At 34.7% G+C, this 16,296-nt stretch overlaps 2 protein-coding genes and 1 long non-coding RNA gene across 8 annotated transcripts; 1 reads left to right on the top strand and 2 right to left on the bottom strand.

Annotated features, from left to right (window-relative positions):
* The first annotated feature begins 1,956 nt into the window (after nt 1-1,956).
* Nucleotides 1,957-2,468, top strand: LOC116404399. Its single transcript, XM_031886770.1, has one exon. It carries the CDS (start codon nt 2,056-2,058, stop codon nt 2,170-2,172), a length of 117 nt encoding a protein of 38 aa, XP_031742630.1. The 5' UTR covers nt 1,957-2,055; the 3' UTR covers nt 2,173-2,468.
* Nucleotides 2,469-3,116: 648 nt separating this feature from the next.
* On the bottom strand, nt 3,117-6,356 carry LOC116404460. 3 transcript variants are annotated; one of them, XR_004217298.1, is made up of 7 exons: nt 6,285-6,356; nt 5,382-6,202; nt 5,186-5,311; nt 4,987-5,036; nt 4,825-4,904; nt 3,957-4,293; nt 3,117-3,289 (listed from the first exon to the last, which is right to left on the bottom strand). It is a non-coding gene; the product is annotated as an uncharacterized LOC116404460 (long non-coding RNA). The 3 variants fall into 3 exon arrangements; XR_004217299.1 differs by having other exon boundaries at nt 4,825-4,909; XR_004217300.1 differs by lacking the exon at nt 3,957-4,293.
* A 1,070-nt stretch (nt 6,357-7,426) lies between these two features.
* On the bottom strand, nt 7,427-16,131 carry LOC101220670 (pantoate--beta-alanine ligase). 4 transcript variants are annotated; one of them, XR_004217534.1, is made up of 7 exons: nt 15,921-16,131; nt 14,076-14,751; nt 13,188-13,301; nt 12,932-13,063; nt 12,365-12,481; nt 9,227-9,653; nt 7,427-7,900 (listed from the first exon to the last, which is right to left on the bottom strand). XR_004217534.1 is itself a non-coding variant. In XM_031887575.1 (5 exons), the coding sequence occupies exons 2-5, from the start codon at nt 14,631-14,633 to the stop codon at nt 12,365-12,367; spliced, it is 921 nt and encodes a 306-aa protein (XP_031743435.1). In that variant the 5' UTR covers nt 14,634-14,751; nt 15,921-16,131; the 3' UTR covers nt 10,382-12,364. The 4 variants fall into 4 exon arrangements, 1 of the variants encoding a protein (XP_031743435.1); XR_004217532.1 differs by having other exon boundaries at nt 9,227-9,656; XR_004217533.1 differs by having other exon boundaries at nt 9,227-9,828.
* Between the last annotated feature and the right edge of the window lie 165 nt (nt 16,132-16,296).

Genomic DNA, 16,296 nt, shown 5'->3' on the forward strand with positions numbered 1-16,296 from the left:
AAGAAAATTATCAAAAATAGAATAATATTTACACTTTATAGAAAAATCTGTAAAATTTTATCTTCTAATGATTTTGTTGTATGAAGGGCATATAATTTGTCAAAAAAAATTCTATGTTTTAAACAAAACATTGCTGATTACCTCAATTTTAATTTTTAATAAAATATAAATATCTTAGTTAGAATTAAGTTAGTTTTTATAATTAAGATATTTTAATTGATTAATATAAAACATTAATTTATTTTTCTTTCACTGATTAAATGATTAAGGGTAAAATGTACGTCAGGTTTGAGACTATTGTGATCTATTTGGTCTCCGAAGTTTAAGAAATAGTTTTAAATGGTTCTTAAAGTGTCTTGTATCATTTGTTGACTAATGGAAAAGTGACGTTTCATCGTCACCATTTATTTTTATACCGAATATTGAGTCTTCGCAATCTATATAATATATATATATGACTTCTCCAATTGATGTTCCTACTCAATAGCATTCAAGTTGGTTAACATATTTAATGAGTCATGAGGTGTTGCTGCAATTGATGATGAAAACAACAAAATGATGAGGTAATGGGAAAATTCAATCAACTCAGAGTAGAGAGAAAATCACAATGATAACTTAGGGAATCATATATTTTGGATATGGCATAGTGAGAATGTGATGAATGGAGAACATATTATTTATTTATTTATTTTCTTGGAGTTACATTGTAGCAGTGATTTTTATTTACTCAACAAGTTTATTTTGTCAATATCATGAGCTTAATTTCTCTAGGGATATATTTAACACTATGATACTCTTAAGGTTTTTATATAACTTGAGTTTGTGGACGCACCTACACCTTCATTCTCTTTGTTGATTTTATCGAAAGTTTTGGTAAACTAACTTGATCATTTAATTTAACAAACTAATGAAACTCTAGTGATGAGAAGACTATGATATAAGCGAATGTCGCAAAGGGACGTGGGACTTAAAACCTAGGAATAAGAAAAGTAATGTAACTTTAGAAATAAAGGACGTCATGGGGTAAAAAAAAACTAAACTTAAATTAATCTAGGGTTCAGCTAACCATGGGAACATTAGGTAATAGCTGCTTAGGACTCCTAAAGAACTTCATACAATACTGAATAAGTATAAATTTCCGTTGTCTTGGTGTGCTATGCCAACATCACTGTTGTTGTAGAGCTCGAAAGGTTGAAGCAATGGTAGCTCATGTTTGATCATCATTGTTTACTATTTTAAATTGCAATCTAGTCTATTCACAACACGTTAACTTTGGTTACCTTTAGTTTCATTTAATCACAGTTTTAAACAATTTAAATTATTGTTAGTCCTCTAGATTCAATACTCGAAATAGTACGAGATTGTTACATCATTGACGGTGTATGTTTACGTTAGACATAGCTCACTTATAACGTTACCACTCATACATATTGGGTCTATAATTTAGCCTACACCTAAACTATCATGCTCTCCCATTGTCTATGAAAAAATCATAATTGTTTAATAACTTATGATAGTTTTTCATTGGTTGCAATAGGGACCGCACCCAAGTTTTTTCTTTTCAAAATTTGTTATTTCTACCCACTTAACTGTTTGAAATACAAACAATCCTAATCTTGGGATTTCATAATTTTAATTATATATTAATACCATACCAACCAAAGAAGAGTTGGACCCTATGACTTATGCTCACCATAATTGCTCCCTCCTGATCTTATATTAACCAAATGATATTTTTCTTCTATCTTTTGGTTTAAATTGTATGGTCATGTGAATAAGTTAGACAAATGTTGGCCTACAATGGAAGAAACAGATGAGGAGTCCATATCAGGTGGGCTTAGCAAGGAGACAAGGGGAATAACTCTGTTTATCTTCTCTCTCAGACAATAGACCAATCATGGGCCAACATCTGTCTCCACCACATGTTGTTTCTCTTCATAAAACCTTCTATATAATCACTACCTTCTTAACTCCATCTTCAGGCCACAAAAACTTAAGAACCTGAATTCAATTTCTCTCTATCTAATTCTTCTTCTTCTTCTTCTTTCATTAAAAATGAGGAGTTCAAAGATTTGGTCATGGCAGCAATGTTCAAAGCAAATCAGAGAGCAAAGGGCAAGACTTTATATCATCTGGAGATGTGCTGTGATGCTTCTATGTTGGCATGATTAAACTACTCTCATCAAAAAGCTAAAGGTGATCTAGAGTAAGAGATTGAAGAGAACTCAAGATTGTGTCTGCAACCTTCAATCTCTTACACTAACTATACCATACAGAGTTGAAGCATGGAATGTGTTCAAAACATTATGTACATTGAAGGATAGAATCTTGTAACTTTGGTAAATTAGGTAGGAGAAAGTAGGATAGAAGAGCATTGTTCTTGTACTTCACCGTATGAAATAACTTAATGTTGTATAATCCTTTTCATGGAAATTACAAACAGAGATTCAAAGACGTCCTTTCTTTAACTTCTGCTATTAATCCTTCTGTTTCTCTCATTCTCATTCTCATTCTCGTAGGGAATATTCATAACCACAAAAAAGATATATTCTTATATTTAATCATCGGATGCCCTGTAGTTAAGTTAATCTAATTCAATCATATATTGTCACATCAAGAAGTTTGAGAGCTAAGTATTGGATTACTTTAGAACCTCTAATTCTAAGTTGCGACTTGGCTACAAAATCACCACACACTTAACTTCAACCCCAACCGGTACCAAATTCAATAGTTTTTGGTACTAATTGTCTTCAGGCTTCAACTAGTTTTTCTCTTACATTCACTGTGGCTAAATGATTATATGTAAATATAACCTTTCCAAGTACCTCAATTTTGGTGAGAAGTCTACTAGAGGAGTTTCCTATTAGTTTCTGGAAGAAAATAGAAGGCCAGGGTTACACTATATTACCTTGACTTTTTGGGACTTTAAAACTTCTCCAAGTCATTAATTTTTTCAAGTTGTTGAAGATTGTCTACAACTTTATACTGATGGATTAAGACACTTGGTTCCAAATATAGATACTGTGTTGGCAGAGCATCCATGTGAAGTTAATTAAACTGGTTTCACCAGCAGGCATGGGAAAGAGAAAAGATTATCCATTTAAAACGAGCAAACATGAATCAAATAGCATGGATGCAAATATTAACAATTTTTTAGATTATAATGAAAAGAAAAGACCTTATCGATGATTTTCAACCATAATGTAACATTGTTTTCTTTAGAGTGATAAAATTCAGTAATTCCAGTATTGCCACTCCTCCATGCGTCCATGATATTTTGAAGTTGTTTCTGTGATACAAGATTAGACAGCAAGAAGAAACAATATAATTAGCAATTGAATTGACATAAAGAACACAACAAAAGATGTATTTAATAATTTTTTTCAAGTAAAATAGATGACCAATCTCCCAAACTGATGGGAGATAGTCTAATCTAGCTATTACTATACAACTAAGCCTCTATAAAGCTCACACTCCATTTGGACCCATCTCTTTACAGTTATCCTTCACAGACCCAAAAGTTCTACCCCGCCCATGTTCAAGTAATTTCCCATGTCATTTGTATACGAAAAAAGTTCAATGGTTTAGCTAATAGGCCACCAGTTTGTGGGTTACTATGAGTAGTCGCTTTTATGTAACTGGAGGAGTAGTGGGGTAGTCAGTCTACAGGATGAGTGTATGTCTGGTTTTGGAATGCTATGGAGAGTCCAATCTCTTGTCTCTGGAAAGTCCGATTTAGGCCAGACTCTTCTTAATAGTTTAATAAAATTTTAGTCCATATTCCAACACAACTTCCTGCCATGCCTGCATTATCTAATCTAAAACTAAGACCAACTTCTATACCACATTCGATTCAATAGACAACCACAGTTTCTAATGGACTGGCGATGTCATTCTACTTTCTCCTAATAAAGATCAACATAAAGTGTACTAATATGTAAATATTAGTAACAAACCTAATTAGCCAGATAAAAGAATATTTGGTGGTCTTCCTTTTCCAGCTACTGTTATCCTCTATACTGTGTACAAGAACGAGAAAATTCATACTACTTCGTAATTATTTTTTTGAAGTAATTGTGATAAAAGCTAAAAGTAAAAATTTGGTCAAAACTACAGAAGATGGAGAGTTTAAGCTTGGTGAAGCACGGAATAGAATTCCTTTGGAAACTTGGTTGATTCGTTAATCTTTTATCACTCGGTTGAAGTACCAGTGCGACTCCTTATCCTTAAATATCATTGAATCTATAATCTTCCGCAGCTCTCCTGGATCTTGACTTTCCTACTTTGAACTCCCTGTGAGTTACAAATTAATTATAAGACTTATATATTCACAACACTAGAGACGTGTTTATTAGTCAACAAATAGTGCAAATAAAACTCCGTTGGGTAACATTTTTGCTATCTTTCCACCTATTTCTTATTATTTTGGAAGAAGAAACACAAGGGAGCTCTTGGAAAGTTTTCATGGAAATGAGAAAAAATAAACATGGAGTTACTGAACATGCCTGTTTATCAAAGTAAAGAAAGCAAGTGACAAACAAAAGACGACAAAAATCAAACATGAAATAACAAAGCACTTCCTAATATTACCTGTATCCTTGATATTGCAACACCACCTTGGGAGTTCGTTTTTTAAAATCTTATACGATTTAACTCAGCCGAAATGGATATAATTGGTGAAAAAGACTTGAAAATTTGAGCAGAACAAACCAAGAAAAATGTATACTTTGATGTCAGATCAATTTTTTGTTTTTAAAAACGCTGCTAATAGCCAGACAACAGTAAGTACTCGACAACTTGGGAATTGAACAAATTTTAACTTACGGTGGACTTTTGGCCTGTCAAGTGGCAGCCTACAAGCTGATGGAGCTAGTGCCACAGCTGCAGCCGCAACCACACATATCCTACACTTTTGAGAAACATTCTACATTCAACCACATAATCAGCTAAATAAGACTGATGCTAAAAAAAAGGAAATTTGTTTACCGTTTATAGACATCCACATATACGCCTGCCTCATCTACAATTTTTTCCTCCTGAATTATGAAGCAAGTCAGTGAAAACCAACCATCTTCTTTTACAACATATGTTAAAACATAGGTAGGCATTTTTTTATGAAAAGAAAACAGAAAAGACACCACAGATGAATTTTATTTGTGTATAAAGATTGGTGAAAAGTCACCACCTCTGAAGTTGTGATCACTTGCAGAAGTTCCACAAAAATATCCTCTAAAGTGATAATCCTAATAATTTCCCCATCTTCAATATCTTCAAACAAATTGCACACTCTAGTTGTTGCAGTCACATTCTCCTGCATGGTTCGAGCGTAATCAACAAATTTTCCATCACAAGGAAAGACTAAGGGCAGAAAATGTGTGTACCGTAGAACATAATGCAGCAGTTTGGTGCTCCTTAAATAAGGAGTTTGAAGATTATTCCATTCAAGCCATTTGCCCCAACTGGACTGTTTTTCTCTCTCAACCAGCATTGCAGTTGAGGTTTCAGTTTGCAGAATATTCAGTTTGAAGGATTCTTACAGCAGGCCTCTTTCTGTGTTTTGAAGTCTTGGTGGATTGCTTCATTTTTAGCCTTGGAACTTTTATGTTTGTATGTTTTTGGCATTCTCAGGTGTTAGATTTTCTTATGGTTTTTTATTATCTTCTGGCCTCTAATTAATTTTAGAAAGTTCTGTTTTTGTATGCTTGGGAAATAGTGATTGGCGTTTAAGGGGTATCAACCTAGTTGAGATGTCCGGGTGCGCTTCTTGATCCCCAGGTTCCCTAATTTAGACTTTTTATCACTCTCTTGTACTCTGAGTTCTTATTAATAGAGAAGTAAAAAATATATCAAAATCATTACTTCCCAAATCATTGTCAATGTTTTGTGAGCAAGGGAGTGACAAGTGGAGATATCCCAGAGGTAAAAGACTTTTCCCCATGTTTCTCTCCATTACTGGAAAGCGCAGAGTTCTTAGTCTTCTCCTTGACCTTGACTACAACGACCATATGATTGTTTCCCTTTTGGAATACATTTAGGATATCATATAATGGAATATCTGAAGGAACCCTGTAGAACATATAAGAGATGAAATCATTTATGATTAGATTCAAGGAAAGAGCATTCATTACCTATGAATTCTCCTTATGGAAACAGCACCGACTGGAGTTTCAGCTTCTGCTGTTACAGTCAGTAGACTTTTCACCTAAATCCAGGACGAAAAAAAAGAAAATCAAACTAATTGAAAAGGATACTGAAGGGTTCAACAATCAAAGGAAAACATCTACCACAAGAAAACTGGAATTTCTTTGTAAGAAAATGAATGATGTTATTGCCTATTCTTGAGAGCTTGCCATTGCATTTCGAAAGAAACATAGAAATCAAATGGAGGTTGAAAATTATAAGGCATTATAAAATTATTCTACTGATACCTGTAGGAGACCAAATATTCTTTGGGTTCTCATAATAGACTGGGACACGACTATGACCTCATGCAAGGACTTTTTCAATGGTTTCCCCAGCCTAAACAAGAAATAGGATAATAATCAGTTGGAAATTACTCAGTGCAGTTTAGTTTGACCTTTCTGTATTCAGTTTTTGGTTTTTCTGTCTGTAAAAACAAAAACCATGCAAATGCAATTAATAATTATTTACCCAACAACAACAACCTGTTCCTGAAAAAACAAAAACAAAAGCCAAAAGTAGAAAACAAAAAGATTATCAAAGATTCAAATGACACCTTGGTTAGTGAAGGAGATTAATTTGTCTCTAGAAGATAAGCAGAAAAAATGAAAGGTAAAATTTGTCTCCAGTGTTTTAACTTAGTCCATTGAGGTCCGAACGACTAACATGTTTTGCCCCGCAAAATAAAAACAGAATTAAGCAAAAAGAACAACCACCACCAGCATACTTGAAAATCTCATTGGATATGTTTAATTCCTAGCTCTGAAGTCAATAACAAAAAGAATTCATTCCTGATACTCGAGAAGAACGTGGACCTACGTTCATGTTAACTACAACTCTAAGAAAGAAAGAAAACAGATTATTCATTTCCTCTCGGATTCTTATATGGGTTACCACTGTTTTCTCGAGATTCCTTAATCGTTTGATACTAGTTTTTTTTTAGGATATTATGAGGGTGCTAAAAATGTGTCAACCTAGTTGTGTTTGAGTACACATCCTGATCCTTAATCTCTTCGTTTGTGTGCTTTGTATAATTCTCATGTACTTTGAATTTTGGATTTATTTTATTAATAATTGAGACTCGTCTCCTTTCAAAACAAAAATTAGTGCAAAGATGTAATATGATGAACATGATAAACCCAACCTGATATTGCCCAAGTTCTACGCAACTCAAATATTTAAACAATGAAACTTTCTCAGAAGATATTCGCATCATCATTATTAATAGATCCACAGGAAAACAAGGTTTGACAAGAAATAAATTAATCATGACTTTGATATTGCCCAAGTTGGAATTCACATCCAAAGAAAATGTTGATTCTATTGGTGTCATAACCACCACTGCGGTCTGCAATTCCAGAAAGTTCATTCACCACTTTCTGTGAATTTTTTTCACAACAAAGTAATCATAAAGTTGCCTCAAAATCTTGTAGCGTCAAGCCTATGAGCGAGATTAACAACCCAATGTATCATTAAAAAAGAATTCCATCTTAATTTCTACAATTTCACTTGTGTTACAGATAATGGACTTGATTGAAAAAAGTAATGCCGTTCCAAGTTTCTCCATTGGCAGAGAGCTATCCCATGCTTCTTCTGAGCAGTTAGTACCTCCCATTCTTGAACTGCAACCCCTTGTCTAGAAAAATTTCAAAAAGGCCCTCTTCCTCTTCCTCCCTTTCGGATGTTTCTTCTTCAACTTCTTCCTCGGTCAGATTTACATCTAAAAAATGGATCAAGAGCCAAACCAAAAGTGAGAAATTTCCAGAACATATTCAAGAGTTTTCCAAAGCATGTTGTTAGAAGAAAGAAAACAACTAAAATGAGACTCTTTTAGAAGAAGTTGATTCCCGAGCAGAATCCTGATATTTTAGAAGCTAATTATGCTAAATTCAAGTTCTCTCTCAAGTTAACAAGTCAGATTCTCAATCCTCTAATCTTTAAGCCTTTGAATACTCTAATTTTTCAATGTTTTAACTCAAAGGTGAAATTCCTGAGAGGTAATTTATGCCGTACTCTAGTCATTCCATCCAAAAAGAAGTGTGAAACAACATTCATTTCTCCTTTCAGTGTAAGCAGTGAAAATTTTGAACATTCTGAAAAGATGGAAGGAAATGAAGGGCTGTCACATTGGAGCCTCTAGAGAAAGACCTTAATGCTTTGTTTCAATTGGATGAAGATTTGAAAGTTGCTGAAAAGTGCTTGGTTTGCCCACTATCAGTTCTGCCCTTTGGACTTTCAGATCATTCGAAATCAATAGTTGCTGATTGTGGAATAGTATTGGGCTGATCCTTCACAGAAAACTGTGTGAGTTATTGTTTTGAAGCAATGTGTAGATGGCGAGTTCTCTTCCAGAAGCAATCATAGAAGAGTTTGAAGAGGGTGTGTTTTTGTCATCTTGAAAAAAATTGTCACCTTAAGTTAAATCTCCAACAATTATTTCTTTCATGGCTCTAGGTTCTGGTGCATTTCTACCCTATTCCAGCATTTCATTTGTATTGGTTTTTGCCAGTCTGCCATGTTTGTTTTTTCAGCACTGTTTGGAGTTTGTAATGGTCTTTGGCTTTGTTTGTTTTGTCTGTGTAGTTGTTTTCCAGACTATTTCTCCCATAAAAATTTTAGCTCTTTGTATAATTCTATGGTACTTTGAGCATAACTTTCTTCTCATTAATTATTGAAAGGCTCGTTTCCGTTTCAAAAAAATTGATAAAATTAAAACTGTAAAAATGAATAAACAGAATTGAAGATGGTTAGTATACTAAGTTGGACCATATATATTAGCTTGTAAATTTATCGCGTAACAAGCATAAACGATTGTGTAACGAACATAAACGATCATGTAACAAACATATATGATCATGTACCAAGTCAAAATGATCGTGCAACAAGTCTATACAATCGTGTAATATTAGCAATTGTTTATTGTGTCTAGACGATCATGTAATGTTACTAAGCAATCATTTATAGTTGTTACACGATCGTTTATATTCTCATAACCCATATGTGAAATTGTGAAAGAACAGCAATCAAGAAAACATGTAAATCATACCTCAACCAGCCTCTGAACCATCTGCTTGATTTCCACCAATTTGATACCTTGGCAATCAACAATATCAGACAGCTTTAAGACTACGTTAGATAGTCTTGACAAATCCTTCCAAGCACCAGACAGTTATGATTTAAGACGCTTATGGGACTTCGAATGTCTGTGTCTCCCTGAGTACTTCTCACCCCTCTCAGAACCCTTTACTTGGGTAGTTGGATTTGTATCTACTTATTGATCCGTCTGAATAGGTATCTTTGGTCTAAGGGATTGTGGTGAACAGCTCAAGGAATTTGAGGATTGTTGGGTCTCTAAGCGACCATGTCGTCTGACGTCTCATTATGATGAGTGTCCAAATCCTGTCGGCTTGTCGACGTCTCATCCCCCATTGTTCGTTCGTTGATTGGCATATTGTTGTCCCCTCGAATTCAGGCTTCTTTCAAAGCAATCTCGTCAGATGATAGTTTAAGCTTGGATACAACGATAGTATGCATAGAAAGATCCAAAGGAATCCAAATTTATCTTTAAATTTGTCACGTTTTATCAATTTGAATCATAAACTTAGTTGCATGTTACAATTTGTACCCTCCATTGGAGTTTTATCAGACCTACATAAGACAAAAAAGTAAAAGACATTTCGAGTATAATTATTTTTTTTTATAAGAGACAAGTATATTCATATAACAAAACAGAACATCCTAAGGGCGAGGGACAAGAGGGCCCTCCCCGGAAGAAGCTATGGAACTAAGAAATGATGGCCTTCCAATTGTTGAAAATCATAGAAAGGCTATAATTACAAAAGCGTTTGGTGTAATTCGTACTCCACCAAGAGGCTGTGTGTTGAACCACAGTCCAAAAAGAATCAAAAGAATTAAATCTATCTTCAAAAATTCTGCTATTCCTTTCTTTCCAAATGCTCCACTAAAGGGAACGCGTCGCACATTTCCATAAGATGTTTCCCTTTGGGCTGTAACCTCTAATATTGAGACCTTCAATCATCCAACTATCAATCTTACTAGGAAGACAAAGCTCCAAGTCAAAAATACCAAACAGAGTGTTCCAAGCTTTTTTTGTGAAGGGACAATGTAGAAATAAATGATCCAAGGTTTCCTCATCTTTAGAGCATAGACAACACATCGAGGGGCTAAGCAATGTGTTCTGAACTTTTTTTTTTAGTTTCTCATGGGTGTTCAGGCTTCTGTAAGCAAGCGACCATAAGAAAAACTTCACCTTCTTCGGAATTTTATTCTTCCAGATATGACGAATCAAAGGAACAGCAATGGAGGGGGGTCTCTTAGTTAAGTTAAGAAAAGTAGACTTCGTAGTGAAGTTGCCATTCATGTTAGGAATCCATTTAAGACTATCATTCCTTTCAGTGGGGGCCCAAGAATGAAGAATTTCTAAAGCTGAGGCCGCATTGGCAATCTCGTTGTCGAGCATATTTCTTCTAAGGCCCAAATTCCAAGAATGAGTAGCAGTACACCAGCATTCAGCCACATAAACGTCCTTATTCAGCGCCAAAGAGAATAAGTTAGGGAATTTTTCTGCAAGTGTTTCCGCGACACACCATTTATCCTTCCAAAATTTGATTTTTGTTCCTTCTCCCAAAACAAAAGCAGAAAAATTAAAGAATATCTCCTTATGCTTTAAAATACCAGCCCATAATCTATAAGATTTTCCCCTGTTTGGATCTTTGGTAGACCACCCATTCTCCTCTAAACCAAAGATGGCCACAATTAATCGCCTCCATAATGAGGTTTCTTCCTTACTAAACCTCCAAAACCATTTAGTGAGAAGAGCAATATTCTTTTGCCTAAAAGAGCCAATCCCAAGACCACCCTAACAAGTTGATTTCGAGTATAATTCTAAAGGGTTAAAATCACTTTTGTCAATTTTCAAAATCACCTCATCGATTTGATTTTGGAGGTTTAGTAAGGAAGAAACCTCATTATGGAGGCGATTAATTGTGGCCATCTATGGTTTAGATGAGAATGGGTGGTCTACCAAAGATCCAAACAGGGGAAAATCTCATAGATTATGGGCTGGTATTTTAAAGCATAAGGAGATATTCTTTAATTTTTCTGCTTTTGTTTTGGGAGAAGGAACAAAAATCAAATTTTGGAAGGATAAATGGTGTGTCGCGGAAACACTTGCAGAAAAATTCCCTAACTTATTCTCTTTGGCGCTGAATAAGGAAGCTTATGTGGCTAAATGCTGGTGTACTGCTACTCATTCTTGGAATTTGGGCCTTAGAAGAAATATGCTCGACAACGAGATTGCCAAAAGGCCTCAGCTTTAGAAATTCTTCACTCTTGGGCCCCCACTGAAAGGAATGATAGTCTTAAATGGACTCCTAACATGAATGGCAACTTCACTACAAAATCTACTTTTCTTAACTTAACTAAGAGATCCCCCAACATTGCTGTTCCCTTGATTCGTCAGATTTGGAAGAATAAAATTCCGAAGAAGGTGAAGTTTTTCTTATGGTCGCTTGCTTACAGAAGCCTCAACACCCATGAGAAACTACAAAAAAAAATTCAGAACACATTGCTTAGCCCCTCGATGTGTTGCCTATGCGCTAAAGATGAGGAAACCTTGGATCATTTATTTCTACAATGTCCCTTCACAAGAAAAGCTTGGAACACTCTGTTTGGTATTTTTGATTTGGAGCTTTGCCTTCCTAGCAAGATTGATAGCTGGATGATTGAAGGTCTTAACATTAGAGGTTACAGCCCTAAAGGAAACATCTTATGGAAATGTGCGACGCGTTCCCTTTAGTGGAGCATTTGGAAAGAAAGGAATAGCAGAATTTTTGAAGATAGATTTAATTCTTTTGATTCTTTTTGGACTGTGGTTCAACACACAGCCTCTTGGTGGAGTACGAATTACACCAAACACTTTTGTAATTATAGCCTTTCTATGATTTTCAACAATTGGAAGGCCATTATGTCTTAGTTCCCTAGCTTCTTCCGGGGAGGGCCCTCTTGTCCCTCGCCCTTAGGATGTTCTGTTTTGTTATATGAATATACTTGTCTCTTATAAAAAAAAAATCACCTCATCGATAAAAATGGTTTTAACTCCGGCACTAGATGTGTGATGCTTTCAAAAGGCTTATTAATAAAAAGGAAAAAAAAAGGTACATACTCAAATGTTTATTTCGATGTTGTCTATGAGCCTAACTTTGCCAAACCAAACTGCAATCAAGATCACAACTGGACTCTTGATCTCCTCCACAGCCTCTAAACTTTTTTGTTCCACAATCTGCCATCAACAAACAACCACATTAATAAACTAACTGTTAACCAATTGAGAGTTTTAATTAACTCGCTTGTAAATCTTTTTTAATAAGATAATTTGCTTGTAAATGTTAAGAAACTTGATTGATGAAGTTATAAGTCTCACATGATATTCATATGAATGGAATGAAATGGAGGATAAATTGATAAACTCGAAAAGTTAAGGTTTAAAATGATACAACCTCAAAAACTTAAAGATATAAATTGATATTTTCTCAAGGAAAAAAAACTCTCATCCATTTTCACCCTTCAGCACAAATGGTTATACAATAAAATTATTAAAAAAGACAAGCTACAACAACACATTGTTTATCTCTTAAGCAAGTTGAAGACTCCACAAAGTCAAACAGAACACCAAACGCTTAATATAAGCTCAAGTCATAAAACTTCATAATTTAAATCATCCACAACTCACCTCAGCATAATCAAGTTCTCCGCCGGCTTCTTGTATTTCATCGACAACTAAGTTTTTTAAGCTTTTGCAATTGAGTTCACCTTGTTCTGCTGCAGATTTTGCTTTTGACAATGATCTGTTTATAGACAATGCCTATAGACGAAAGATGAGAATAAGTAAATCAATTTCTAAATCTAAGTAATCATTTGATCATGAACGATAAAGCCAATATGCTTTGCACTTTGAACCCACTACTACACTATAATTTGAAGAGAACCTTTTGTCTTTCTATAGGTGAGAGCCGCACATTGCGAGAACTCATAGCAAGACCATCAGCATCCCGCACGATTTCAAACCCCACAATTTTTACAGGAAAATCAAGATCTCGAACCTGGAAGAAAGCTGAAGTGAGAGATGTTGCCTTGTCACCAGTGGTAATAAATATATGCTTTTGTTAATCAAATGACAACAAATTATTAGATAACATGAGATTCCTTTTCAAAATCATTTATTAATGAGAGGATTAGTTCATCTACCTTATAAACATTATGAGGTCGTTAGATTTTTTAGTTTGACATTCTCAACATGACCCTTTTCAAGATAGTACCCCTTTTGGGTTCACTATTCTTGGATCAAAATTTAAATTTTTAATGAATTGAATATTCATTTTAGCTTTATGGATATGATACCATATAGATAGCATGAGGCTTCTTTTAAATTGGTAATAAGAGAATTGACTCATCTATCTTATAAACATTAAGGGAGCCCTTGATTGGAATCATCATAATGGTGGGTAAAAACACAATAACTAAGGATGGTAAGCGAAGCTTGTTACCCAACCCAAAATTTAAACTATACGAATCAGAACTGAATAAAGTTCAAGGAACGGGAGTTCAAGCCATTCCCTGCAGGGCATATTGCACACATGAAAGATTTAGTATTCTTGAGAACCTAACTACCAGTTCATCTAATAGTATTGATGGAAGAAGCTTTTCAAGTTTAGAAGATAGTTTTACAGACATGCAAGATTTAGTGACTTAATGCAAATTAAGTTCATAAATCATAGAAAAGCAATCAAGTTAGGATTTCAGATGAAAAACAATGAAGTTTGAGCTCAAAAACAGATATGAAAATCAAAACCATTCACACTATTAAAAAGACTCACCATCCGGTCGATAATCCGCCATTGCTGATAATCCTTCTTCCCAAACAAGGCAACATCAGGGTCAACAATATTGAATAACTTAGCAACAACCGTAGCAACCCCTCTAAAGAAAACAGGCCTACTTCTCCCACACATGCCCTTCTCCAAACGCTCAACCCTCACCCATGTCTCATGCCCTGAACCGGATTCCTCCAAGCAAGAAACGTTGGCCATTCCAGCACAATCCATAGCTGATTCAACTCCATAGTCATAGAGATTGTGAGGATGGAAAATGACATCAACTCCTCCAGGAACAGTCATGAGCTTCCGAATGTCGGCGTCGAAATCTGAAGGATAGGTTGAGAGATCCTCGGAAGGGGCAAATTGGCTAGGGTTAACGTAGATAGAGACGACAACAAGTTGTGCATGGTTGTGAGCTTCTTGGATTAGAGAGAGATGGCCGTCATGAAGGAAACCCATGGTGGGAACGAGAGCAATGGAATTGTGTCTCATGGATCTCGCCCATGTCCTCATCTGGTACTTGTCTGTAATTATGATACCCTGACTCCTCCTCGCCATTGGAGAATGAAAGTGAAGGTTGAATGGAAACGATGGATCAAAATGGGAAAATTTCACAAAATAATTTTTTTTCTATCATTTATCCATATATAGAAAGACTAGGTCGAGATGCTTCAATCTGCAGAAAAAGGTAATAACGTCAACAGAAAAGTGAAGCAACAGATTCATTTCCACAAAAGAGTAACAAGAGAACAATTCATATGAATGTAAAAGAAAAACACACTGAATATCTGAAGAGAACAAAGCCAATAAAACACAAACTAACTTCAAAATGGCTGAATCGACAAAGCGAAAGTTTTAGATGTACAACTAGGGGTGTAAAGGGGTTGATTGGGTTGTGTCGTGTTGGGTTGGAAGACATTCTCAACCCAACCCATATTTTCGAGTTGTTTAGGTTGGCAATGCAAATAACTTAAATTAAGTTTTCAACCCAACCCCGTAAATGAGTTGGGTTTAGGGTTGTATTTTTTTTTTTCGTTCCTAAATTCTAATGTTTGTAAAGTTTTAAATTGTTCATTTGACACGTTGGTAATTTCAAGATCAGAAACAATGCTGAACACTATCATGCCTTGTAATTTTTAATTCACATGGTGCATCAACTCTAACTTCTTAAAAGAATTAAAACTTGAATTTTAGGAAGAAATGAAAGGTCTTACCGAAAAAGGAAGACTATCTAACAATAAAATATTTCAAAATGGAAAAAAAATACAAGTACCCAATATATAGATAATATTAAAAATATGAAGAAAATCCAACACTTCCTAAGCCCATTTATAGATATCTTCTATAATCAACTTGTTGATAAATTTATTGAATTATCTTGGAAAACCTTTAGTTAGCATATCAGAATATCAACCATTTGTTTGTTTTCAGAAAATAAGATATGCATACTACACCCTCGAGTTTTCTCCTTTATAAAATTCTTGACAAGTTCACAAATTACATGGGTTTAGGCACTTCAGCACTTTACTAAATTTTGAGTTTTTACTACTCCATGTAACTAAATTTCAGAACAATAAGCAGAAGATCTAAATGTATTTCAAGCCTAATATGTATCACTTCAGCTTGAAATTGGTCATATTTAAACAATGTAAAAAGTAATAACGTACATAATACCCTTTTATGTTTTTCAATTCTCAGTGTATCCTAAGGCTAATGTCAATCTTTAACTCAACAAACTAAGAATATCTACAACATAATTATTGGAAGGAAAACCAAAACCAAAAACAGAAAAATTGGAGATTAAATTTTATTTATACCAAAAATAATAAATAAATAATTGTATACCTATTTGAGATCACCGTCAGAAGCTGACTGTGAACACCAAGTGAGAAGACGAGGAGGCGGACGGCTAAGAAGAGGGAGGAGACGGACGGCGAAGACGAACCGCGAAGACAAACCACGAAGACAGGAAATGAGGGACGGACGGCGAGGAGGGGGAAGAAGTGCAGCGCGAGGAAGAGTAGAGAGGAAAGCAGTAAGGCACGCGCGACGAAGAGAAACGCTTCTTAACTAATTTTTTAGTTTTATTATTAAATATATAATATAAATATATTTATTTTTTTATATTTTTATATATTATATTTTAATTTTTTTCAACCTAACTTAACCAATTTTTTAACTAAACTCAACTCAACTCTTATAATATAGATTGAATAGTCTC

The sequence above is a fragment of the Cucumis sativus genome, chromosome 6 (assembly GCF_000004075.3).
Source record: "Cucumis sativus cultivar 9930 chromosome 6, Cucumber_9930_V3, whole genome shotgun sequence".
NCBI lineage: Eukaryota > Viridiplantae > Streptophyta > Magnoliopsida > Cucurbitales > Cucurbitaceae > Cucumis > Cucumis sativus.